The sequence below is a fragment of the Lissotriton helveticus genome, chromosome 5_1 (genome assembly GCF_964261635.1).
Source record: "Lissotriton helveticus chromosome 5_1, aLisHel1.1, whole genome shotgun sequence".
In the NCBI taxonomy this organism is placed as follows: domain Eukaryota; kingdom Metazoa; phylum Chordata; class Amphibia; order Caudata; family Salamandridae; genus Lissotriton; species Lissotriton helveticus.
In genome coordinates, this window is record NC_136065.1 from 386237802 (window position 1) to 386265648 (window position 27847).

Below are 27847 nucleotides of genomic sequence, written 5' to 3' on the forward strand. Positions count from 1 at the left end.
AAGAGGTGTGCCCACCTCTGCCAACTCCACCCCTCAGGTGGGGGAGGCGAGGTGAAGCACAACTCTGAGTCCCCGCCATCTTGAGGATGGGGGTACCTAGCCAACCAGGGACAGGCTCCTGCCCCCCTCCCACTGGAGGGTGGCACGATAGGGGGTGTACCCACCCCAGGGAAGGTCCCTGCCCTTACCTACCTGTAACGCCCCTAAATCTAGTATGTAGGGGGCACCCTGAACCTTGCTTCCTCAGATCCAGACAAGAAACAAGAAAGAAGATAAGAAGGACTAAAGAGCCCTGCAGAGCTACTAAGAGGATGACGCCCACTGACTCGGCCCCAGCCCTACCAGCCTGTCTTCCCCCTCGAATGTGCTCCTGTGAAAACCCGATGTGTCCTGCAGCCAGCAACCTCAAGAAACCCGGAGGACCTGCCTGCCTTCGTTTCTAAAGACTAAATGTCCCGTGTACACCGGATTTGTTCAAACTGAAGCTTCTATCATCAGCCAGAGACCTCGAATCAGCCCACTCTGCACCCGCCGAACCCAGCCAGAGCTTGAGTGGAAAAACACCATGAGCAGGTCACCCTGGCGATCCTGACACGAGATCCGGCAACCCCTTGACCTGCCTCAACTCTCCAGCCGACGCCTGCAGCCTAAATCCAGAAGGCCCCCCTTACCGTGACCTGGAGCTAGTAAGAAGATCTGACCCCAAAAGGCCTCCCTGCACCCGACGCTTACGGCCTTGTTACCCCCAACTGATGATGCCTAACCAACCCTTAACTTCCCAACTTACCTCTCCAAGTGGTGGTCGCACCCAGAAGTCCTTCATCTCACTACCTGCAGTGCTTTTGCAAACCGAGGTTCTCCATAGAAAATAACAGGGCTCCCGACGTCGAAACAGCACTCTGCACTCTGCCGCCCCAGTGCCGCTGAGGGTGCACTTTTTGTTCTACTTTGTTTCCCCATTTGACCTGACCTTAACCCTAGGAGCTTTGCTTCCACAACCCAGTGGCTTGCTTGCCAGCAGCCACCAACCGGAGGCCCCCTATCCTCCATTGGATAACATTGGGCCTCAACACTCTGCACCCGGCTGCCCTAGTGCCGCTGAGGGTGCAACAACAGTGCATCACTGACCTGGGGGGGACCCCTGAGTCTGACCCCAGAACCTTAACTTCCACAGTCGATTACTTACCTGTGAACCATGAACTGGGTTTTCCTCCATAGGATAACATTGACAATTTTCTTCCAAAAAGTTTCTAAGTGTGGACTTTTGAAATCTAAAAATATTCTTTAAAAATCGCAGAAATAACCAAAACGTATTTACTTACCTGTTTACAGGAAATGTCCCAGTGCTGAATCCAGGCATCCAGCACTGAGTAAGAAAAGAAACATAAAAAGTAACTTACCTGTAATTTACTTAAAAGCCTAATCATTTCAATGTACTGTGTTTGCTAAGTGTTGCATCCTACTGCATCCCCTGTTAATCAAACAAAGTACAAGTTCTATTGCATGTTCAAACTGTTTTATGTCCAGTAACTTATTACTGAAAGGTATTTAATGCTTACCTGTGCCAGGCTTGCTTGGTTCTAAAAATAAAACAACAGTATATATTTGTATACAAATGGCCTAGAGTTCAGTTATTGAGTGTGTGAATTCATTTGCTGACTGAGTGTGTACATCACATGCTTAACACTGTCCTCTGATACTGCCTTACTGCTCGACCACTCTACCACAATTAGAGAGTAAGGTTCAATCTAACTTTAACCACTGCCTGCCTCTGGGGTCACTTGGTCTCTATACACACTATGCCTCATTTTGGTGTAGTATATATAGAGACAGTTTCCTACATACTTTTATTGGCATTTTGTTTGTTCTAGTACTTTAACAATATATGGTTTCTGCAATTGTTATGACTGATGCGAATACCAGCAGCCTTGGGAGCGCTGAATGGGTGGAAAGCTAACAGTCCCAGAATCATCACAGCGACCTTCTGCAAAAAGAAACAGAATCAACATGAATGTAATCCAGTGCTATGCACCTACCAAGGACAGCAAAGAAGAGGAAGAAGAACACTCTTACAGCAGACTCCAGTCCATGCTGGAGAAATGCCTTAAGAGAGACATCGCAGGGCATGGCCAGGGAGGAGACCAGGCACAAACAGTCTCCCCTGAGCTCTGCATGGTAGCCCCCCTCTACCTCCATTGCCCGGTGAATCTAAGGAAAATGTAGATTGAACAACATACGTTGAAAAGTTGGAAACGAGTCTTGAATTGCTTCAAGATGAGCTTGACGACCTAGAAAATCACTCTAGGAAACACAACGTGCGCGTCCGGGATATAGCCTCGTCTGTCTCGAAGGCGGAACTTGAAGCATATGTTCAGGCCTTTTGACCATCTACTACACCTGCCAGACGATCAACCTGTGCTCCTCGATGGCACTCAGTGTTCTCGATGTTCCAGTAGCAGAAGAATCTGCCACCGGACACCCTCACCAGAGTTCACTTCTTTCACATAAAAGAACAGTTGATGGAGGTAGCTAGACAGCAGGAACCAATAACATTTCAAGGAGACACCAACATGTATCGGGACATTCCCGCTCACATGCTAGCCCGCCGCAAGGAGTTCAGAGATGTCATCCAACATCTTCAGGCCCAAAAGGTCTGCCGGTGGGTCTTTTTGCTTCACCTCCACTTCAGCTTTCAGGAAAAGAGGATCATCACTTGTAAATCAATGGACGCACAAGAGTTTCTGGGAATTCCTCTCTTCTAGACATTGAGGCTCCCCAGGATTCAAGCAAACTGTCGCTGATAGAATGATGGGGAGGCTGGCGATTTCAGGCAACTCAAAAGAAGGTGTGCAAACAAACATCTGGCTGGAAAGGAGCACAGACAAGCCTCATCTGATGAGGACAGTCAAGCCTGATCTGTCTTGGTGGCATTTGGACCATGTGCCTACTGTCACTCTGGGGCACCGGGCAGGGGCATGCTTGCCTCAATGGACCTTGATTCACTACAACTAACCATGACTGTACATTAGTGAATGGGAGGGGGAGCCCGTGTTTTGTTGGGAGCTAGCCCCTCACCACTTGGACTAATGCCCTATTATCATCTATTTACAGTAATTTGCATAGCTTGGGTGTTGCTTGTCGGGCCTGTTTCATTGGGGCCGGGTGGGGCACCCTGCTTGTTCCTTTTTGTATTCTTGTTATTTAGTTGTTTATTTTATTGTTTTTCTCACATTGGTTGACAAGCAGGTGATACACGAGGGGGAGATGAAGGAAGGGTGCACGCCCTCATCTCCACCTTCCCTGTAGTTTAGAGTAAATCACCCACCCGACCAGGACGGCTTTATAATATATCACCCTAAATGTCCAGGACCTTAATACCCCAATCAAGTGCAGGGTGTTGACAATCTGGTTGTGCAGACTGGAGGGAATTGCACCCTCATACAGGAAATCCATCTGCCCTAGGACAATGCTAGGCGTGTACAGTCCTGTTGGTACAATACTTCTACGGTCGGGGCCTTATATTTAAAGTCGATAGCACCCATAGAGATAGAGAGGGCAGCCTGGTGGACATAAGGGGAACCGTGGGCACCACTCCTATAACTATTTTCTCTGTATATGGGCCCAGCAGTGAGTGAGGGGCCTTCTAGGCTGACCTCTTACCAACAGTATACTTTTTTGTACAAGGCGAAATACTCCTTGACAGGGATCTCAATATCTCCCTTGACTCTATAAGCGATCAATTCCATACTCGCCAGGGAGATTCCCCTCCATCCCAAGCCCTTACACAAGGCCTACTTGACCTTTCCCTCGTTAATGCTTGGCGCCACCTTCGCCTATACAAATGGGGCTATATGTTCTAGTTCAACGTCCGCTAGACGTACTCCCATTTTGATTACTTTTTAGTTTCATGGTCATTACTCGCCTAATAGACACCATGATTGAAGTCAAAGTCCTGTCCTGCTACGCTCCAGGGAGTTTAGACATAGACCCCAGCACTCCTCAACCCCTGTTCCGAAGGTCCTGGGTCATGAATGAGATAGCATTTCAAGATCCGACTCTTCAAGATTGCATAAAAGATACGATTGAATACTACTTTGCTGAAAATGACTCTGGTTACATGAACCCTGCAACCTTATGGTGGCACCGAAAGCCGTCATCAGGGGAAACTCCTGTCACACACAGCTGCGTTCGAAAGGGTGTCCATGCTTCGCAAAAAGGTGCTTGAAACTTAACTCCGTTTTTTCTGGACAAGGGAAAACCCGAAGGAGTATCACTAGGGTCCTTGGGCAGTAATCTATTGTACAAGACAGTGGACAATGGGTTGCTCAAAATGAATCTTAGTCTGTTATACTGAGTAATAGTACAGACCACCTTGTGCGCTTTCTACATAAAATCTTGTCACTTGTTTTGTCTTGTCTCCTGTGGGTCACAGGTTGTGCCCACTTTTGTATAAATGTTGAAAAATCTGAACCATCACAAAAAATCTAAATAATAAATTCCTGTCCGGCTGGACAGAGGTTATATACTATTTAGTATATGTCTATTCCTTTACATGATCCTAAATAACTAGGGTCCACTGTCTTGTACAATTGAAACTTAACTCCAACAAGCTGAGTCTAGCCATAAAGAGGTGGTGTTACACATGGGACCCTGAGAGATCTTCGGCACATCAGGGGAGAATTGAAGCATCTACTAATGAAAGAAGCGGCTAAGAAACTTCTCTATGTGGGTCACACATACCATGAACTCTGGAATAAAGCAGAGTGGCTCTTAGCCCATAAAATACGCATTTACGTCCTGCGCAACCACATTCACAAGAATTCCAAATGGGGTGGGGAGGACTCGCACCGAAAAATCTGACTGTCTTGTCTTCCCTGACTACTATTCGGCACTCTATTGAGCCCAAAATCTTGATACCAAGACGATTACCTCAAGCACTATGCACCTCTTGATAGAGTGGAAGAGCTGGGCCTTCTAGAGGATGACATTAACCTGTACAAGGTTAGGCAGCAATCTGAAGTGTCCTTACATGCAAGGCCCCTGGCCCAGACAGGTTCTCGGCTATCTTTTACAAGACCTTCTCATCTCAACTAGCGGAACCTTTGGCACAGGTGTTAACTATTTTTAGCGTAACGTACTGTCACCAACACAATGCTAGAATCCCATTGTACGTTACTCCTGAAGCCTCACAAGCATGTGGCTCTTCATATTGCCTGATTGCGCTTTGAATTGCGAAGTAAAATATTTTACATCCATTCTTGTAGCCTGTCTTAACCAAATCTGGCCAACTACCATAGCACCTCGATAATCGGGCTTCATTAGCAGTAGACAGGCCAATTATAATACCCGCCTGGCTGTTGCACTTATGGGAGCAGCAGAGCGGAGCCACCAACCTTTGGCCCTCCTCTCCCAGGACACGGAGAAAGAGTTTGACAGGGTGGTCTGGGTATACCTGTTGAACGTCTGGGCTAAAACACACATGGGCCCAAAGATGAAAACCTAGGGGCAGATGTATCAAGCGTTTATTTTGTCGTAAACACTGCGATTCGCAAAATAGCAGCGTTTGCGACAAAAAAACGGGATTTGGAATGTATTATGCAAAAAGCCTCGCAATATTAAGGAATCGCACATTTTGCGATTCCTTAATATTGCGTAAGCATTTAAGAAATCTCAAATTGCGATTTCTTACATGCAATGTATTAAGCATTTCAGTTTTGCGAATTTTGACTAAGAAATCGCAAATTACCACCAATTTGTAGTTGGTGGTAATGTGCGAATTCTTTTATAAATGCACTTTTTGCATTTTGTAAAGGTGCCATGTGACGCTCATACATGCCTTTAGGGCATGTATGTGCGCCATATGCGCACACATATCGAATTCAGGGGTGCAGCAGGGTGTCCTTGAGACACCCCTGCACCCTTTAAATTATTCTCAATTTGCGATTAGCAAATTGCGAATCGCAAATTGAGAATAATTTCACATTTATTCCAATGGGCCTCCAGGCCCATAGAAATGAATGGGAAATTATTCCTTAATTGCGATTAGCAATTTGCGAATCTCAATTAAGGAATTTTAAGAAATCGCTAAAAAAATAGCGAATTTCTACATTCATACCATTTTGCAATTCTCAAATAGCGATTCCTTAAAAATCGCTATTTGAGAATCGCTAAAGGGTATCTTGATACATCTACCCCCTAGATACAAGCTGACTACAAGAAGCCAGCAGGCAAGGTAAAGATAGATGCGTCCTTTTTGCCCAATATAACTCTCACAAGAGGGTCCCTCCAAGGGTACCCACTGTCCCCCCGATTGTTGCTCGATCTACATAACCTTTAGTAGCGAAAATCCAGTGTAATCCTGAGATCCATGGTATGTGATTCGGCGACAGAGACCATAAACTTGCCCTACTTGTGGATTACATATTTTGCTTTATCACCCAACCAAAGTATTCCATTCCGGCTTTAATGAGGGAACTAGACCTGTTTGCAAGCGCCTTTGGCTTTAATTTTTCAAAATTCTGGCGCTTGGGGTGGCCGATTCACAAGGTAGCCTCTGTGAACCTATTTGGAGGGGGAGATTCCCAATGGACGACATCAGCTATCACGTATCTTAAGGTTTAACTCCGGTTACATAATACGGCTCTATACGATAGTAACATACCTCCCCTGCTTAGCGCCCTTTTCTAGGTACTCTTCCAATGGGATAAACTAGAGATCTCCTGGCGAGGACAACTTAATTGCCTTAAAATTAACTTTATTCCTCGCATGCTCTACGTCCTACAGACCCTTCCCTTTGCCATGCCATAAAGCAAACACTAATACGCAAGAAAATGCTTAGTTTTGTTTGGGGGGCAGGTCAACACAAGTGGTCTGGGTGACTCTGTACTGGCCCACAACAAAGGGTGGCCTGGAGTTCCCAGACATTTCCATTTATATCCTGGGGGCACAACTTCGGCCCTCATTAGATTGGAACCACAATCCTGACAATGAATCCTGGGTGCATGTCAAACAAGCCTTTTCCCCCGACCCCTCTGAATGGCCTCTGATGGCTTCCCATGTTAGCGGGTGCCCGGATCCTCCTCATCTTCCACTGAACTATTTGCTCACTGACGAGAGGTTCGAGGAAGACAACAGTTCTCATCTAATCCTTTCCCTCTCACTCCCCTTACCCCCATTCAGGACTTCCCTCAAGGTGTGGTTTACCAAGATTCCTTCTGCTGGGAACAGATTACTGCTATCCTGAGGCAGTGGTAAAATTCAACGCAACATGGCATCCTTTTACTACGCACATACAATTGCAATACAGGATGGGGAAATGCATCTCACCATGTCTAAAACTCTGAGAGCCTCCGACATAGGAGTTCTCTCCCCCCAGAGATCGACCCACCTTGACACATCTTCAATTTATTCTCAATATTGACAAACCGTACTTTGTTGTGGAATATTTCTCATTCACATGAGTGAATAATTGGGGGTTTCTTTTTTTGAATGAACGATCGGAATGGAGGTGGGGATTGGTGAGTATCCCGGTGCATTGTTGGACTTCTGTTCACCTAATGAGTGTAATCCTGGGCTTAATCCTTTTGCTGTCTTGTCTCCTTCTATACTTCTGATGCTGCTGAAATGTTGTTCTTTTTTTGTCTACCAAAATGCTAAATAAAGTTGTAAAAAAAAAGTCCTCACCTTACTGATGGGGGACTTCAATGCCAACACTGAGTAGGAAGAAGTCATGGGCAACCATGGCTTTGGCGACATGAACAAGAATGGTGAAAGCCTTGCAGAACTCTGTGCCCTGGACAGTCTGGGACAGTCTGTGATAGGCGATAGTGTATTTCTGCACAAGGCAACATGGATGTCACCAGATCATTCAACAGAGAATCAGATCGACCTTATCTGCATTGCCAAGATGTTCCAGAGATCCCTACAGGATATGAGAATGATGAGAGGAGCGGACGGAACGTCAGACTATCACTTTGTTGTGGGCAGGCCAAAGCTGAAGAAAGCATAGATGCAACCGACAAACCAACGCCAGCAGTATAACTCCACCCTCTTCCAAGGTGCACAGAAACGGAGAGAATACTCAGTCACCCTCAGTAACAAGTTTCAAGTCCTGCAGGAACTAGAGGAAGACCGAGACCCAGTAAAAAGTCAAAGGGAGAAGATCAAGAAAACCGGGACATCAACCTGCCAGGAAGTACTGGACCCCAAGAAATATCAGATTGAAGAATGAATCACCACCAAAACTCTCCGTTATATCAAAAAAAGAAAGATAAAAAAAATCTGCAGTCAACCCTAGCCGAACACAAGCAGAAAAAGCAAAACTTCAAGGCAAATATACCAAAAATTAACATAGAGAAGCTTAAGAGCAGATAAGCGGAGATTCATCAATGGTCTTCTCACAGAAGCCAGGAAGCAGCAAGCCATGGAAACCTAAAGAACTCAACAACGTAACAAGAAAACTCTCGGGCAGAAACAGGAAGCCAGAAAGACCTGTTAAAGACCAAAGCTGGGAAGACAATCATGGGTAATGAAGGCCAACAGTGAAGATGGGTGGAGCTATTTGAAAAACTGCTGAACCAGTCCGTGCTGCAGTCTCCACTAGACATACAGCCAGTTGACAAGGACTTGCCAGTCGACAGCAGCAGACCAGCCAAGATGGAAATACTGCAAGTTACCAAACCTCTGATAAATGGGAAGGCAGCAGGACCGGACAACATTTCTGCAGAGGCACTGAACGCAGACATTGAAACATCAGTAGACATGCTATACCTCATGTTTGGAAGGATCTGGGAAGAAGAAAAGGTGCTATCCGACTGGAAGGAGGGATATCTTATCAAGATCCCCAAGTAATTGGAAAAACTACACAGGCAAAGTCACCCTGAACAGAGTGAAGGAGCAAGTCAACGTTCAGTTGCAAGTCCAGCAAGCTGGTTTCTGCAAAGATATCCCCTACACAGACCAGATTGCAACACTGCGCATCATCATTGAGCAGTTGATAGACTGGAACTCCTCCCTCTATATCAACTTCTTATACTATTAGAAGGCATTTGTCCATGTGGACAGAGATACCCTTTGGAAATTCTCTGCCACTACGGTGTGTCAGATGAACTTGTAAAATTCACCAGGAGCTCTTACGAAGGAATGAACTGATAGTCCATGGAGGACAACTCTCACAAGCCTTCCAAGTGAGGACCGGAGTCCGCCAGAGTTGTTCTCTCTCGCCTTTTCTGTTCTTGCTGGGCATTGACTGGAACAGAAGACATCCCCAGCAAGGAGAAGAAATAGGATCCAGTGGACACTTTGGATGCAGCTTGGTGACGACCTGGTTCTTGGCAGATGACCTGACCGTGCACTCCCATACCAATTTACAGATGCTATAGAACAACAATGTGGCAGCCACGTCCGCACAACTTGGCCTCAACATTCACAGGTAAAGAAAACAAGCTTGTAGACTTGAAGGATGCCTATTCCCACATCTCCATCCACCCTGTGCACCTCAGGTACGTGGTAAGGGGACAGCACTTTCAGTTCAAAGTACTGCCCTTCGGGGTAACCACGGCTCCTGGAGTCTTTACCAAATGCCTTGCAGTGGTGGCTGTTCCTCTACGGGGCTCAGCGTCCATGTTTTCATGTACCTCGACGACTGGCTGATTAAGAGCACAAGCAAACAGCTGTGCTTGAACCACATCCAGGTCACCTTAGATCTCCATGATCTTGGGTTCACCATCAATGTGATCAAGTCCCACCTTCCACCCCCTCAGATTCATCCTTTCCTAGTGCAGTTCTAAACTCAGTCATTGGGAGAGCTTACCCCAGCCCTGCAAGCATCCAAGTCTTTTAGCTTCTGCTGCCTCTTTTTCAGCCAAACCGCCAGTTCGCAGTCAGAAGTTCAAGTTCAAGTTCAGGCATTTATAAAGCGCGCTACTCACCCAGAGGGTCTCAAGGTGCTAGAGGGAGGGGTTCATTGTTTGTCGAATAGCCATGTTTTCAGTTCTTTTCTGAAGGAGATGTGATTCTGAGTAAGGCGGAGGTGGGTGGGGAGTGAGTTCCAGGTCTTGGCAGCCAGGAAGGAGAAGGATCTGCCACCCATGGTGGTTTTTCGGATGCGCGGGACTGCGGCGAGGGCTTGATTGGATGATCTTAGTTGGCGGGTGGGATAGTAGAAGGACAGTCGAGTGTTGAGGCATTCGGGTCCTAGCTTATAAAGGGCCTTGTGTGCGTGGGTAAGAAGGCGGAAAGTAATTCTTTTGTTGACGGGAAGCCAGTGGAGGTTTTTTAGGTGACCGGTGATGTGCTCTTGGCACGGGAGGTCTAATATGAGTCTCGCTGATGCGTTTTGGATGCGCTGGAGCTTTTTCTGCAATTTTGTTGTAATTCCGGCGTAGAGTGTGTTGCCATAGTCAAGTCGACTCGTGACCAGTGCATGGGTGACAGTTTTCCTTGTTTCGAGGGGGATCCAGTGGAAGATCTTTTTGAGAATGCGAAGGACGTTGAAGCAGGAGGACGATACGGCGTTGACTTGTCTGGACATTGATAGAGAGGAGTCTAGAATGAAGCCAAGGTTACGTGCATGGTTTGTGGGTGTGGGCGCTGATCCCAAAGCGGAAGGCCACCAGGAGTCATCCCAAGCTGAGGGGGAGGATCCTAGGATGAGCACCTCCGTTTTGTCTGAGTTGAGTTTTAAGCGGCTCTGTTTCATCCATTCGGCTACTTCTTTCATACCTTCGTGAAGGTTGTTTTTGGCGGTGTTGGGGTCTTTGGTGAGGGAAAGGATTAGCTGGGTGTCGTCGGCGTAGGAGATGATGTTGAGGTTGTGTTGACGTGCGATGGAGGCGAGGGGACTCATGTAGACGTTGAAGAGGGTGGGACTGAGTGATGAGCCTTGAGGTACACCGCAGATGACTTCGGTGGGCTCAGAGTAGAAAGGGGGGAGTCGGACTCTCTGGGTTCTTCCGGCTAGGAACGAGATGATCCAGTCCAAGGCTTTACCTTGAATGCCGATGTTGTTGAGGCGTTGTATGAGGGTGTTATGACAGACAGTGTCGAAGGCGGCGGAGAGGTCGAGTAGAATGAGGGCCACTGTTTCACCGTTGTCTAGGAGTGCTCGGATGTCGTCGGTCGCCGCAATGAGGGCGGTTTCGGTGCTGTGTTTGGCTCGAAAGCCGTGCTGTGAGGGATCCAGGGAGTTGTTGGATTCAAGGAAGGCTGCGAGTTGGCTATTGACGGCTTTCTCGATGACTTTGGCCGGGAAAGGGAGGAGGGAAATGGGTCGGTAGTTTTTCAGTTCTGAGGGGTCTGCTGTTGGTTTTTTCAGAAGGGCGCTGAGTTCGGCGTGTTTCCATATTTCTGGAAAGGTGGCGGAGTTGAAGGAGCAGTTGATGACGTCGCGGAGTTGGGGGGCGATGATGGAGTCAGCTTTGTTGAAGATGTAGTGGGGACAGGGGTCAGAAGGTGAGCCAGAGTGGATTGAGTTCATGAGGCGAATGGTGTCTTCAATGGTGACTGGGTTCCAGGAGTTAAGGTAGTTAGTTGGAGGGGTGGGATCTGAAGGGGGTGGGGTGAGTTGTTCATAGGGAGTATTCTTGAAGCTGTTGTGGATGTCGGCAATTTTGTTGTAGAAGAAGGAGGATAACGCATCGCAGAGGTCTTGGGAGTTAGTGATGTCGTTGGATGCTGCGGGAGGGTTGGTGAATTCTTTGACGATATTGAAGAGTTCCTTGCTGTTATGGGAGTTGTTGTCGAGACGGTCCTTAAATGCTGATTTCTTGGCGGATCGAATCAGTTGGTGGTGTTTGCGGGTGGCTGTCTTGAGGGAGGTCATGTTGTCTGAGGTTGGTTCTTTTCTCCAATTCTTCTCCAGGGTGCGGCATGTCTTCTTGGAGTTTTTAAGGTCATCATTGAACCAGGGAGCCTTTTTGCTGGATGATTTCAACTGGTGTTTTTTCAGGGGTGCTTGTTCGTCCGCACTGTGGGTAATCCATTGCCTGAGGTTGGTGGCCGCTTGGTCTGGGTCCGTTGCTAGGGTGGGAGTATTTTGGCTGAGTGATGTGAGGAGTTGGTCAGTGGTGATTTTGTTCCATTTTCTTCGGGGAATGGGTTGTGGACGGTTGTGGGTCAGTGTTGTTTTGTAGCTGAAGTGGACACAGCTGTGATCCGTCCAGTGGAGAGCTGTAGTGAGATCGAAGGAGATGTGTTTGCTGGAGGTGAAAATAGGGTCGAGCGTGTGTCCGGCTGTGTGAGTGGGGGTGTTAACAAGTTGTTTGAGTCCGAGATTGGCCATGTTGTCCAGGAGGGTGGTGGTGTTGTTGTCGAGAATGTTGTCGAGAACAGTAATGTGCCACCTCAGCATGATGGCTTTCTGTATCGCCATCATTCCCCATGCTTCATTACACATGTGTCTTCTTTAAGAGTGCCTGACGGGGGAATAGCCACAAGCAAATGGTCTCTGAGAGGGTCTAGTGGTGATTTAGGCCAGCACCAATTGCTCTCTGCTGTGGTGGAACTGCAACAACCTGTTGCGATGCAGGCTTTTCCAAAACCCTATTCCCCAAGTGACTATCACCACGGATGCCTCACTCACAAGTTGAGGGGCACAAAACAGCAGGATTTCAATGTTCAGGACTTTCCCTTCATCAGACCTTCCACGTCAGTTATCTGGAATTACTGACAGTACAGCTGGTTCCCAAAGCTTTTCCTCTGCCACATACATCACGAAACAGTCCTGGTCCAAACAGCCAATATAACTTCAAAGTATTACCTTCAGAAACAAGAGGGCACACACTCTCCCCCGACTCTTAGCATTGGCACAGAGCATTTGACATTGGACGATCCACTACAGAGTGTATCTATTAGCGCAGTACTTTCTGGGACTGGACTACTTTGCAGACCTGCTCAGCAGGATTTGTCAATGAGTGGGAAATCCCCCCCCAAGTTGTGCTCCTGGACTTCCAGCATTGGTGGTTCCCAGATGTACATCTGTTTACGACCACCAAAAACGCTGAATGTCCAAGTTTAGCCTCTAGGTTTTTGCACCCACATTCTATGGGCAACGGACTATGGATGAACTGGTTAGGGATATTTGCTTACACTTTTCTGCCTCTCCCACATCTTCCATTCGTGGTCCAGGGGCTACAGCAGGCGTCCCTGACCCTCATCATGGTGGCTCCTATGAGGGCCAGACAACCCTGGTTCACAACCCTTCTAGAATTGTCTGGAGTCTCTCATGAAAAGCCTCCCAACCGGCCACATCTCACTTAACACGCTGGCAGATTCAGGTACCCCAAGCAGCTCAACCTAACCATATGGCTCCTGAGCCCCTAGAGTTTGGATATCTTAATATTCCCGCTGAGTGTATGTCCATCCTCAGAGGCTCACTTTTCCACCACTCCGCCCGCTATGAGGCAATGGAAAAGGTTTATCCACTACTGCTTACCTCAACACATCGATCCACTCAAAACAGCAGTGCAAGACAGTCGGCTACCTGTTTCACATGTAATGCTCCGGCCTGGCTTACACTTCCATTTATTTGCATTTGGCTGCAGTAGCAGCCTACCTACAGAAAAAGGAATCCTCTTCATTATTTAGAATCCCCATTAGTAAGGCATTTATGGAGCGACTTAAGAGGATTATCCCCTCAGGTTGCCCCATGCCCAGTCCTGGAAACTCACTGCAGTCCTCACAAGGCTCATTAAACCCCCTTTTGATCCCCTTCCTACTTGCCCTCTCCAGTTGGTCTTGGAAGGGAGTGTTTCTAGTAGCAATCATTCCCTTCAGGTGAGATACATGTGCTCAAGCTTAAAGATAATTTTTTAAAGGTTCACGCCAATAGGGTAGTCTTTAGAATCAACCCAAAGTTTCTACCCAAGGTGGTCTCTTTTCCATCTCAACCAAACAATTGAACTCTGTGTTCTTCCCACTTCCAGATTCAGTAGCAGAGAGAACTCTTCATGCACACTAGATGTAAAGAGGACCTTCCTGTAGTTTGGTAGGACAAAGTCATTTTGTAAAATACAAAAAGAATTGTCACCTATGCTATACCCCAAAATGTCAGTCCCACTTCTAATACAGGTATAGCTCACTGGCTAGTCAAGTGTATTCAGACCTGATTTGCTAAAGCACTGCTCCACCCATGCTACATTCTACATGCAAGAAAGCAACCTCAATGGCCTTTCTGGGTAACATCCCAGTAGCTGAAATCTGCAAGACAGCTACCATATTCTACACCCTATATGTTCACCTAACACTACTGTTTGGATATACTAACAGATCATCAAGCCAAGAGGGCCCGGCCATACTACATCCACTTTCTCACTCCTCTGCGACATCCTCTAGCTAGCTATTGCTTAGGGGAGAACTGCTTTGCAGTCTATGCAGAACATGTGTACAGCTACACGTGTCATGAACAGAAAGTGTTACCCTAGAAGCATCTGTTCATGGCTTGTGGGACTGTAGATTCACATGCACCCACTCCTCCCTGAATGCCTTCAGCTGTTGCAGGCGTTTTACCTTACTTTACTACTTTTTCTTTCTTTGCATGGTTCTCCTCTGTTACTTTCGGTTCAATCTCCATCCTCACTCGGCGTGCATGAAAACAATCTAACAATGGAGCCGATACCCATTCACATTACAAATCATAGGAGGAGTCGATTTAACCTTGTGACTGGAAAGATTTCTTCAAAGAAAAACATGTTGTGGACATCAGAACCCAACACTAGACGGCAGGTGTATGCAGGACATGTGAATCTACATTACTACATGCTACAAGCAGATGCTTACTGGGTAGGTAACATTTTCCTTCTATCCCGTTGGGGCTATTCTCAAAGTATGTTAAAAACAGTGGTGACATTTCTTTTTACCATGGATACATTTATCACAATGCTGTCTTCTACTGTTTTCTTTTACTCAATCTTCCTATAGTTACTTTTAAATATCTTGAATTGAATTTTTCCAGTAAGAAAGGCACTGAAAGGAGAAATATCTAATTTCTGAAATGTCATAGCTAATTTTGTGTATGCATGTTACCTTAATATTTTATTCTTCATTCCTTAGAAGAACAGCCAACATTAGATCCAGTATTAAAGTCTCCTCCAGCTTTTCAGCCAGACCGCAGCAATGAAAAGAGAGGGCAGACATCAGAAGCTGTAGTGTTAGACCGAAAAACAGAGCTTCCTCCTGTTCCTTCAACTGCTGAAACTCAATCCGTAGCTGCTGCAAATGTTTTTTTAGCACCCGCCATTATGTGCTGCACACCTCCAGCTGGTGACTCAATCAACGTTTGTGAACTTGCTGCATTGACGGAGGAGGCAAGACTACTCCCTGCTGCAGCTCCTTGTGTAGAAAGCAGTGAGACTCTAGACATTGAAGACACTCAGGAAGATGTATGCAAGGCAGCATTCGTGATGATGGTGCCTAGTGATATTCCAGTGACTGTTAGTGCTCCTATAATTTCAGAACTTAATGGCATTAGTGAATATGCTGCTGCTATGGACAGTACGTTAGACATGACTCTAGGTATTGAGACGCTGACGACAGTCCAAGTGGAGAAGCCAGAAGCTTTTTCCTCCGTAGAAGCAGGCTATGCACATTGCCCTACAGAACAGCCTGCTACTTCCATCTCTCCTTCTCCTGTGAACGATAATGCTGCCATCATTGCTGCTAGCGCTACAATTTTGTCGCCTCCTTTCCCTGCCACTGCTGAGAGGGACTTGGAAAGAGAGGATGACTTAAGAACTTCCCCCTGTGATACATTAGCTCCAAAGAAAGATGAACTGGAGGCAGAGGTTCTTCCACAAACCACTCCTGATCACTTAGTCTTGAACTCTAGACGGAGTCCTGTACAAGGTAAGCACGTGGTCTTATTCATTGGTTAAATTCTTTGTCAAGATTTTCACCACACAATTTGCAACCTTTTTCCAAATGTATTCTCTAAATGGAGATGCAGCACCACCAAAGTTTAAGCTGACAGAATCTAATGTAATGGGTTATTTTTATATGCCGATTTGTAATATGCCACTAAACAGTGACTTTAGAGAACAGATACGTATGGACTGAAGATTAAAAATAATAGATCTCTATTGCTAAGTGTAAACTAATTTGACAGCTGATGGAGAAGAGGAGTAATAGTTTGTTTAATGATCTAGATTGTATAAAGGGTCACCATGTAACAGTGATGCCCTTTAGTACAAACTGAGGTGTGGGGGCTCTGATAGTAAATTCATGGTAAAATTGAGAGCCATAAACCTGATTTGTTTTATTTTTTGTGTACTTTACTTGTGTGTGGAAAAATCCAGGCTGAAAGGTGCTACCCAGTCATTAAATGCACTTGCTACTATTTGTGAATGAAGGTCGTAAACCAGAATAAACACATAATGGTGCGTGCACATACAGACACACTTCAAGCATGCACTTATTCCCTGCATGTGGAATGAATATGTTTTGATGCATGTTAATTTAGACAACCCCTTTCTAAATGTGTCAGTGGTTTCTGCGCTCAGGACTTTGTATATTTAAAAAGATATTCATCCTTCCATGGGTGATCAAATAAGTACCATTGAGCTGGAGTTTAACGCCTGTTGTGTTTAACAGTGAAAAGTGATGAAAAATACAATATTTCTAGAACATAACTTTTGCTTTTCATATGTTTCTATTTACTTGATGTGTCTTGCCTTTCAAAAGAAATGTTTAAAAAAAACTTCTTTTATTAGATTTTCAAGGTACATTATGGGCCATTGCCCGCAATAAGCATGTGGAACATTGGATAAATCCAAGGTACCTGCGTTTGTGAAAAACTGAAACCCCTGCCTGACATGCAGACAATACACCATAAACATGACAGAGCTTTTTAAACCCCACAAAATAGATTAAATTAGGATATATACAACCACCAGTGACAATATGAAAGTGTCTGAAAGGATCAGGGACTTTTATGAGGGAGCCATTCTATACGGGGCTGTGTGTGGTAGAGGTGGTAACTCTATTCCTCGATAAAGTGCCCACCTGGACCATATTTTCCTTTGTTTCTGGGGACACCCCCAGCCTGGAAGACCGCCATCTCTGTCCCCATGCAACTATCTAGGGCCTTCTTCCATCTACCAATTGTCTGGGGGGACATACCCTTCCACTGCTGTGCTATGTCTCTCTTGGCTAGGGTGAGGGCCAGGATGAATAAGTGCTGTTCATATTTGTTCCCACCAATCCCGTCAATGCTACGCAATAAAAATAGTCTTGGGTCAAATGGGAGGTCCCATGATAGGACGTGATCTAAACAGGACACCACTCTGTGCCAGAATGACTGTAGTCCACAACAGTTCCATACAGTGTGTATGAAAGTTCCCTCCTCCTCGCAGCGGAGACACACTGGGGACTGAATGCCCCCCATCAGCTCTAGTCTGGATCATTGTGTAATATTTACAATGTATATATTTAAATTGGATGAGGCGGTACCGTGAGGACACCACCGCACCCTTGGGGCTGGCCAGGGCATCTGTCCAATCGTCATCCATCATATCTGGTAAATCTCTTAAACATGCTGCCTGTGTATTATGTAGAGTAATATGGGCGTGGGGGGTCAGCGTCTGATATATCGGACATATTTTATATGCCCCGATGTCCCCCGTGGGGTAGAATTCAGGCAGAGTTTCGAGCGAGTGAAGGAGGGGGTTGAGTGCGTGTCGCAGATGGAGATACTTATAAAACTGTGTCTTGTGCAATTGAAATTCTGTCTGCAGCTGTTGGATAGATTTGAGGTTAGTGCCCCATGACATCTCCCAATATAGATATACCCAGCAGATCCCACTGCTGGAACCCTTCCAGCGCACCAACACGGAGCAAATATGTACCGTGCCATAGCGGCGTCATGCGGCCTTGCCACCCCATATGTCGGACCAAATATCTCCATGTCCGAATCACTACTCTACCGGTAGGTGGCAAAAAATCCACATTTGCTTGGTTATATAGGAGCTGGAGGAGGGGTTTATGCTCCATTGTCCTATTCTCAAGTTTATATGCTGGATCCGAGGGCGAGTGTGCCACCACTCGTTAATGACGAGTAAGTGGGATGCCACAGAATAAGCATATACGTCTGCAGCCGCGATGCCGCTACAGTATGTGGACTGCGTGCAGATGCGCCATGCTACCCTGACCGCCCTTCCATCCCACAAGAATTTATTGTGAATGGCGTTAATGTACATGAACCAAGTGTGTGGTATATCATAAGGAAAGTTCTAGATCCTATATAGAATACAGGGTAGGGAGACCATTTTAAAAATCGCCAACCGCCCATACAATGATAGTGGGAGGTGAGACCAAATCGCCGTCTCTTCCCGCAGGCCAGCCATGAGTGGGGCGATGTTATGGGTCCACAAGATTTTCGGGCAGGGTGAGATAAAAAAGGCCCAGCTGTGCTGCCCAAGTGTTGCGTACCTGGTCACCGCACACCGGCAAAATAACTGATTTGGTGGGATTAGTATGGAGGCCAGATGTTTCTCCAAATACTCAGACAATTTGCAGGATACGGGGGCATGAGAACCAAGGGTCCGTCATGAAGAACAGCACATCATCTACATAGAGTGCAATGCGGTCGGAGCAAGACCTCGACCACTCAAAGCCTCGGATCACCGGGTCGCTCCGTACCCACGCCGCCAGGGGCTCTATCACTAGGGCAAAGAGTAACAGTGACAAAGGGCAACCTTGTCTTGTAACTTGGCCAGTCGTAAAGGGGGTTGCCCGAGACTGATGACCCACCACCCTGACTGAGGGGGTTAGATCTGTATATAGCAATCATACGTCGGCCTGGAAGCGTGGGCCAGAATTCACTGCTTCAAGGAGTTGGAACAGATATGTCCAACTGAGAGAATCAAATGCTTTTTCAGTATCGGCGGGCAAAGTCGCCGCAGGGTGACACAGCTCCGGAGCCTTTGCTATAGCATTATGGACCCGCTGTATGTTGTTTGCTTGTGAAGCAATGTGGCATAAAGCCGGATTGGTCAGGATGAATCAAGTCCTGAATGCATGTGTGTAGGCGGTCTGCCAGGACTTTACCCAGAAGTTTGGGCTCAAAATTTGAGAGAAATGGGGCAATGGTTCTTCGGATGGGCATCCGGGTTTTAAAAACAGAACAGTCTCTGCATGTCGCCAGTCCAAGGGCAGCACCTGGCAGTCACACTCCTCTTCTAACGCCGCCAGGAAATGCAAGCCCAAAGAGTTCATGTGTGGCTCAAGAAATTCAGCGGGAAGCCCATTGGGTCCCGGGGCTCGGCCCGGACTATTATTACCAAGAGCTGCGTAAATTCGTCCACCATGATGGGGACATCCAATTGCGCGGTCATATGATTTGTAAGAGTACGGAGAGGAATATCTCTAAGAAAGTAAGCAATTTGGGCGTCTGATATTTTTTCATTACGTCTATAAAGCGCAGAGAAATAGCGTGCACATTCCGTGTCTACTGATTCAGGGGTGGAGTATAAGGTCCCATCTGGCCCTTGTAACGTTGGAACAACCGAAGGGGAGTTATTGGCTTGGCATAGTCTATACAGCATCTTAATAGATATATTCCCCCATTGGTATATCCGATGATGTGAGTCTAACAAAATTTATTTCGCTTCCTGGGTAAGATGTTGCTGTATGTGCCATTGCGCGAGGAGTAGATTACGTTGGTGATGTGTATTCAATTTGGCTACAAGTTGAGCTTTAAGCTCCTTTGGTGGCATTCGAGGACTTCTAGCTGTGCAAGTCTTCCACGCTTTTTCCCAGCACAGAAACTTATGTTCGAGGCATATGAGCTGTAGATCATATACTTAAGCATAGATCGCCATCTGGTGTTGGGCTCGGATGTTTGGACTTTTTTTTTTGTCTTGGAAGAAGTCATTGTAGTCACGAGATAGGTGACTCCTCCTTAGGACGATAGTGCGCATGGGCATCAACTTCATCTCCAGATTCTTTTTTCCGCCATCGGGTTCGGATGTGATTTGCTGCGCTCCAGGTCGTTTTCTAACCCCCCCCCCCCCTTTCGATGTGCAATGCCTCTCCACTCGACGGTATTGTCTCGATCTGGTTTCCCTTTCGCCGCGCATCTTTAAAAACAAACTCCTCTACCTCGATGTTCGACGCTGGCCGTCTGGCCGATCAGCAACTACCATGCCTGCAGTCAATGCAAGGACGCCTTTCAAAAAATACCCCGGGTGTGGTGCTAAGTTCACGGACATGCGCAAGGTTTGGAATCTCTGCCTCTCCCCGGAGCACGAAGACAAACTGCGAGACCTGTGCATTGTTCAGGTCCGAGAAAACCATCCATGACCATCTGGCTTGACGTCACGAAATGTCTTGCGGAAGTTGCTTGATTCCGGACATCTTTGGTCAGATGCCAAAGTCCAGCCTGGGCAACAAGGTGATGAAGAAGATGTCTCTGTCTCCGAGGCAGACGACTCCGACGTCAAAGAAGAGACAATCACCCCGGCTCAGTGGTCTGTGAGTACCCAATCCCCTCTCCCAAAACCCAAACCTAAGGCTCCGGTAACACCCTCGCCCTCGGGTCGACACCGACAAAATGGTTCAGACTACGAGCCCTCGGGCTCGGCTATAAAACCTTAAGAAAAGCCCTCTGGCTCGGGCTCGAGCCAGCCCCATTCCGGTGATGAAAAAGTCCCCTTCGGCACCGAAGCACAAGTCCAAAGATGTGCCACACCGTTCTTCGTCGGCAGCGAAGACAGCCTCCATGCCGAAGCCCTCAGCGTCGAAACATACCAAGGGCAAATCTTCGTAACCGAAAAATCGTCGGAGCCGAAAAAAGTCTCTGAGACACAAACTCCTATAACAAAGCCTAAGGAGTCCAAGACCCCACAGAGACTCCGTCCAAAGAACATTCCGACCCAAAATATTCGGCACTGAAAAAAGACGTTTTACCCACATAGACTGTACCTGAGTTTTCAGATCAAAAACAAACTCTTTTTATTGACTCACAGACTGACAAAGTCGTCGCCAAGCCTCCAAAAAAGAGGAAACTAGACACTTCAGAAGAATCTGAAATACCCTTGAAACGAAAGGAGATCAGTACTAATACCTCGCCACCGCTTTCTCCTCCTCCAGCTGACCCATATCGCTTAATTTCTCCACCACACTACCTTCTTACCTCACACACTAGGTGATGACGATGATCATACTGATGGGGGTGGGAATATAGATCCAGATGGAGATGATGATGATGCACATGCCATCCCACAGAGCGTAGACCCTTGGGATGACTACAACACAGATCCTGAACCAATCCATCTAGGCCATCACCCCAGATGAATATATTGGGTTTGCGCAACTAATCAATAGGGCTGCCCAATATCACGGGGTACAATTACATTTTAATCCCTTAGAGGAAGATTTCTTGCTTGAAACTTTTGCACCCTCGCAAAAATCCACACACACCCTGCCAATGTTAAAAGGCATGCATAAACATGCCCCAGAAGTTTTTACGGTCCCTGTCAGAACCAGGATTCTCAATACTAGGATAGACAAAGTATAAGGCAGCTCCCAGTGCCCCTGTTTACATTAAAGGTCAGGTCCCCTTGGATTCTCCTGTGGTGTCTAATGCACGCAGGAGGTCAAACTCAGAGTACAGGTGATACCCCTCCTCCTGATAAGGAGTCCGAGTTAATAGACACATCTAGTAAATGTATTGCGTCACAGGCCGTGAACCATTGGCGGATTGCCAATGCCCAAGCTTTATTGGCCAGGTACAACAGAGCTCATTATGACGAGCTTGAACAGCTCATGCAACACCATCCTGACCTGTACAAACAAAAGGCCAACAACCTTATACAAGAGGGTAAATTGATCACAAACATCTCAGTTAAATGTGCGCTCTACGCAGCTGATACCGCATCTCGTGCCTTTAACACTAGCATTGCGTTGCGCAGGCTAGCTTGGCTCAGTATCTCCGGATTCAAGCAGGAGGTGCAATCTGCAATTCTTAATCAACTCTTTGATCAAGAGCATCTTTTCGGACCCTCAGTTGACACATCTTTAGAAAAGATGAAAAAAGATAGACACTGCTAAGTCCATGGGGACCTTACAGTTGCCTTCCCCTAGAGGTTCTTTTCGTCGCTCCTTCTACAGTGGTGGCTCCAAAACATTTGGTTTAGAACATCCCTCTTCTTCTTATAAAAGCCACACTCAAACGTTCTCCAAAGGATACTTTTGCGAAGGCTACAGAGGCAACCATGGTAGGGGAAGATGTTGCGGCAACAATAACCGCAACTCCCCCACCATCAAACAGTGACTTCCCTGCACTTCTCCCCGATCATCCCACTCCTGTTGGGGGACGTCTCTCGCAGTTCCTATCTGTCTGGAATTCAATCACAACAGACAAGTGGGTAAGACTAATTATCTGGTATGGTTATTGCTTGGAACTCCCCTCTACTCCCCTCCAAATCTGCCTCCCAGACAATGTCCAATGTCTTCAGAACATGACACTTCTCAAACGAGAGGTTCTCTCTCTATTACAATAACATGCAATAGAACCAGTCCCCTTGCCTCATCAAGGCACAGGGGTTTACTCCCTCTATTTCCTAAACCAAAAAAGGACGGCACTCTCAGGCGCATATTGGACCATAGACCCCTAAACCTTTACATTCAGTCGGATCACTTCCACATGGTCACTCTCCAACAGGTGCTCTCACTGTTTCAACAGGGCTACTTTCTCTCCACTATAGATTTAAAGGATGGCTACTTGCATATTCCCATTCACCCTGCTCACAGGAAATATCTCAGGTTTGTGGTAGATTGTCAACACTACCAATTCAAAGTCCTCCCATTCGGGGTGACTACAGCACCAAGAGTATTCACCAAGTGTCTTGCAGTAGTTGCGGCCCACGAACGAAGACAGCACATTCAGGTCTTCCCTTATCTGGACGACTGGCTCATAAAAGCCAAGTCACACAGCAGCTGTGTGCAACATTCACACAAAACAATCCAACTGCTTCACGACTTGGGATTCACTGTAAACCTCAGCAAATCCCACCTCCAACCGTCCAGCATACAATATCTAGGGGCTACAATAGATACTTCAAAATCTCTAGAATACCCCAACCCAGTCACGATAAGTACCATACAAGCTCTCATAGCAAATTTCAGGCTCAACACTGACTAACAGTTAAAAACAGTTCCACATAAATTACCCGGAGTTGTTAGCCATCTCCCTAGCTTTAAAGTCTTTTCAACTTCACCTCGTAGGCCAAGCTGTCCTGGTCCATACAGACAGCATGACAGCAATGTATTACATACAAAAACAGGGGGGGGACACACTCTGCAGCTTTCACACCTAGCTCAAAGCATACGGAGATGGGCCATTCTGCAAAACATAGATCTCCTTGCTGAACACCTCCCAGGAGTACACAATCAGATTGCAGATCTGCTCAGTCGTCAAAGACAGCAGATCCACGAATGGGAACCTAATCCTTGAGTCCTGTTTACATTCTTTCAAATTTGGGGCCACCCAGAAATCGACCTGTCCGCCACACACTAAAACGCAAAATGCCCAAGCTTCGAATGCAGGTGTCCACACCCATTGTACAAAGGCAATGCGCTATGGATGAACTAGTCCAGGAAATTTGCTTACGCTTTTCCGCCTCTCCCACTCATTCAGCTAGTGGTTCAGAATCTCAAACCGCATTCCCTCACAATGATCCTCATTGCTCCAACATAGATCCAACAGCCGTGGTTCACAACCCTGCTGGAACTATCAGTATTTCCTCATCAAAAGCGACTCCTCTCACTCAAGCTTCTCACTCAGCACCAGGAAGAGATAAGGCATCCATATCTCAGTCAACTCAACCTTGCGATCTGGCACCTGAAATCTAATTTTGACTACCTCAATCTCCCGCCAGACTGCAAAGAGGCTAGACGTCCTACCACTAGAGCTTGCTATGCCTCAAAGTGGAAAATATTTGTAATTCACTGTACAAATAACCAAATCAGTCCAATAGATGCTTCTTTGCAAAACATCATGTTACCTTTTGCATCTACAACAATGTAACCTAGCGTATACATCCATTAGAGTACATCTCGCTGCAATAGCAGCCTATCTCCAAAACAGAAAACACTTGTCTTTGTTTAGGGTACCAGCCTTCAAAGCATTTATGGAAGGACTTAAAAGAATAATTCCACCTAGAGTTATGGAACTTAAATGTGGTCCTTACCAGACTCATGGGTCCCCCATTTGAACCTATGCATAGATGTGAATTACAATTTCTCACCTGGAAAGTAGCTTTCCTGGTTGCGATCCCCTCTCTCAAAAGAGTCAGTGAACTCCAGGCATTGACCATACAAGAACCATTTCTGCAAATTCATCACAACAAAGTGGTTCTTAGGAGTAACCCAAAATTTCTACTTAAAGTTGTCTGCTTACCACCTTAGCCAGTCTGTAGAACTCCCAGTGTTTTTCTCTCTACCAGACTCGGTAGCAGAACAAGCTCTTCACACGCTAGAGGTGAAAAGAGCTATACTTTACTAGATTGAAAGAACAAAGTCCTTTAGAAAGACTAAACAACTTTTTGTGGCTTTCTCCCCACCTCATAAGGGCAATCCCATCTCAAAAACAGGGATTGCAAGGTGGATTGTTAAATACATCCAAATATGCTATGCTAAAGCCAAACGCACCTTAACCATTGCCCCTAGAGCCCACTCCACACGCAAACTAGGGGCATCTATGGCATTCTTAGGGAATATTCCCCTAGATGACACCTGCAAAGCAGCAACTTGGTCCACACCACACATGTTCACAAAACACTATTGTGTAGACGTGCAGGCAAAACAAGCTAGTGTGGGCCAGGCTGTATTAAGAACACTTTTTCAAGCCACTGCAACAAATACAGGTAGCCACCACTAAGGAGGTAACTGCTGTGTAGTCTATGCATAAGTATACGAACTACAGCTCATATGCCTCAAACTGAAAATGCTACTTACCAGTATGCATCTGTTCTTGGCAGGTAGAGCTGTAGATTCGCATAGGACCACCCACCTCCCTGTATACCTCTATCTGTTGCAGTATTATCTTACTTAGATACATTATACATGGACATCCTTTTCTATTTCTTACTAACTCCAACATAACCCTCCATGGCAAAACAACCTGGAGATGGAGTCATTGCCCATGCGCACTATCGTCCTAAAGATAGAGTCACCTACCTCGTTACTACAAAGACTTCTTCCAAGACAAAAACAAAGTGCAAACATCCGAGTCCAACACAAGATGGCGATCTATGAATCTACAGCTCTACATGTCAAGACCAGATGAATACTGGTAAGTACCATTTTCTATTTACGGATTGTGGGTTTGATTGTTCCCACAAAATAACTTTGGATGGAGCTGAGGCAACGTTTGCCGCAAGGTAATCTGTCACTGTCCTAGCCAGAGTTGGCTGGTACTCTGGGTCCTGGAGGTGCCATGGAGACATACGCCATCTGAATGTGCATTTTTGGGCGTTGGTGTTTAGCTTAAATATGACCGGGAAGTGGTCAGAGAGTCTACGTGGTAAATGAGATGTGTGTGATATCCGGCGGGCATATCAATGAGGTGTGAAAATATAGTCCAATCTGGAAAGAGACCCATGAACTGCAGACATATAAGTGTATCCCTGTTCTGATGGGTGATATTCTCGCCATATGTCTGCTATCCCAATGTAGTGGCAAGGAGGTGTAGTTTGGTCTCCCCCGTCTGGGGTTGCCTCACGGGGTCACGCCACCGGTCTGTAGGAGCCATCACATCATTCCAATCTCCCGGCAGCTCTCCCCACTGCCGTGTGATTCTATCGATGAGGGTGTTTCCTAGGGGAGGGGGGCATATATAATGCCTATATTAATTGGTTCACCAGACAGTGTACCCTAGATGATGGTGTAGCGGCCCCCTGGGATCTAGCCACTGATTGGCGTGAACATAGGGGTCCCTGCGATGTAGAAGAATGGCCGTGCCCGAGACCCCCTGGCGAACCCGGAGTGATAAACTGTATGGTATCCAAATCTAGCAAGACAGGGGACTTTATTGCTAAGCAAGTGAGTCTCCTGGAGGAGAAGGATGTCTGCATCATATCTCTTGGCCTGACGGAGAACGGCACCTCTTTTAATTTTGCTCAGTATCCCTCTAACATTCCAGCTAACGATTGTGAGTACCCCCAACAGGGCCTGGTGTATTGGACTAGTCATCTACAGCCTGTGTGGCTGCTTTCTTTTATTATGTATGTTGGATCTTGACATTGCCTCAGTGTGCAGATAACAATAAGAACAATAGTACTTAAACAACATAAGAGTACCCCAACCCAATACTGCCCAGAACCAGGAGCATCTGTCTCGTAGGAGGAAACTCTAAACTCCTAACAGGGGGCCCAGCGGTCCTTCGCCAATTGGATCCTACCTTCCCCTGAAATATAGTCCAGGGTATCTCGTGTTAAAGATCCTTTCAATGGGGGATTCAAATGTGAAAACAGTAAACAAATAAACTGTACCTACGCTGTAGGCGATACAAGGTTCAAATGGAAACTGGCCACATCTAAAGATGCGAAGAAATACATCCAGGGAACACCAGTGGTTTATCTCGGAGAAGAAAATTATTCTCTTTATTCCAAGGATAAAAACGAATCGTGATTAGCCGACTATTTGCTTGATGTAAATAAAATCAGTAATGAAATATGATATCTGGTTCATAGTTTAGACGATATCCATATTACTCGGATCAAAGGGGTAAGGAATGACTTCCAATGTTCTCCGTCCGTCTAGACTAAAAATTAGCCGTATTACAGGACAAATCAACCGACTCTCAGAATGTGTAGGTCTAGATTTCGACACACGACTGCAGCAAGCAAGTAAGCCGGACAGAAGATGGCTGCTGGCGTCTCCCCTCGGTTAGAGGCGGTAGATTAGGTACAGTTTATTTGTTTACTGTTTTCACATTTGAATCCCCCATTGAAAGGATCATTAACACGAGATACCCTGGATCGCTCGTTTTTTAAAAATTTGTGTGGCTCCTGAGGAAGGCGTTTTGAATACGCCGAAACGCGCGTCGACTACATTAATGCCACTGTATTAATGAAGATTTTTTTTTTTTTATAAACCAATTTTATGTGGTTGTTTTCTCTAAACAACGGTTTTATTTCATTTATATATGTATATGTATGTTGCATTTTTGGATAAGTGAATAATTTTTTATGAAGGATTCATTAAAAATATAATGTTTTTTTAATCTTTGATTTCCTTGTGTCTTCCCTTATCTACCTGTTCCTACTTTCCTTGATTAATTGCCTAGGAATTGATACACACAATTTGTTTTCGCTGTCCTAGGAATTGTATAATTCTCTAGTCAGGGGGTCCTTAATTTCTGCATTTTTGCTGGTCGAGAGTGATGCAGGCAACCCCGTCGCTTAAATATCTCAGGGGGTTACCCTGTCCTATCAGGCCAGACACCAGGTTAGTGGAGGTTCACTGGGCCAGCCAAACCCCCCAGTGTCCCTTTAGGGCACCCCTCTGCTGAGCCAGATTTCAGTATTTCAGTATTTCAGTGGGGTGCTGCATAACAGGGGACGAAGAAGTGAGGTATGCACCCTGGGCCCAGCACCTCTCACCGGATCAGTGTACTAGTGGCCCTGAAGGGGCCCACACTCCACGTCTGCTCAACGGATGTCATGCAGCCGGGTGGGCCCTGGGGGGGCCACCGGGCGTGCCCTTGCCTGGTTTAATTACCCTGGCCTCAGGCTATATCAATGTCGGGCCTTGCTCCCTCTGCAGTATTGTGGGCCGCAGTGCCGTTTACATTGCCCACGAGTGATCCACCCTACTTGCCTCGGTTCCCTCCGCCGTGACCTGGTGGGTCTCT

General features: G+C 46.4%; 1 protein-coding gene across 13 annotated transcripts in view; it reads left to right on the top strand.

The window, feature by feature from the left end:
- Positions 1-27847, top strand: part of EIF4G3 (eukaryotic translation initiation factor 4 gamma 3) — a 1426031-nt gene that overhangs the window by 741065 nt on the left and 657119 nt on the right. For all 13 annotated transcript variants that reach the window (XM_078642564.1, XM_078642569.1, XM_078642559.1 and 10 more), the window contains one exon: positions 15049-15840. In XM_078642564.1, the coding sequence (XP_078498690.1) occupies positions 15049-15840 (792 nt within the window). The remainder of the gene's footprint in view (positions 1-15048; positions 15841-27847) is intronic.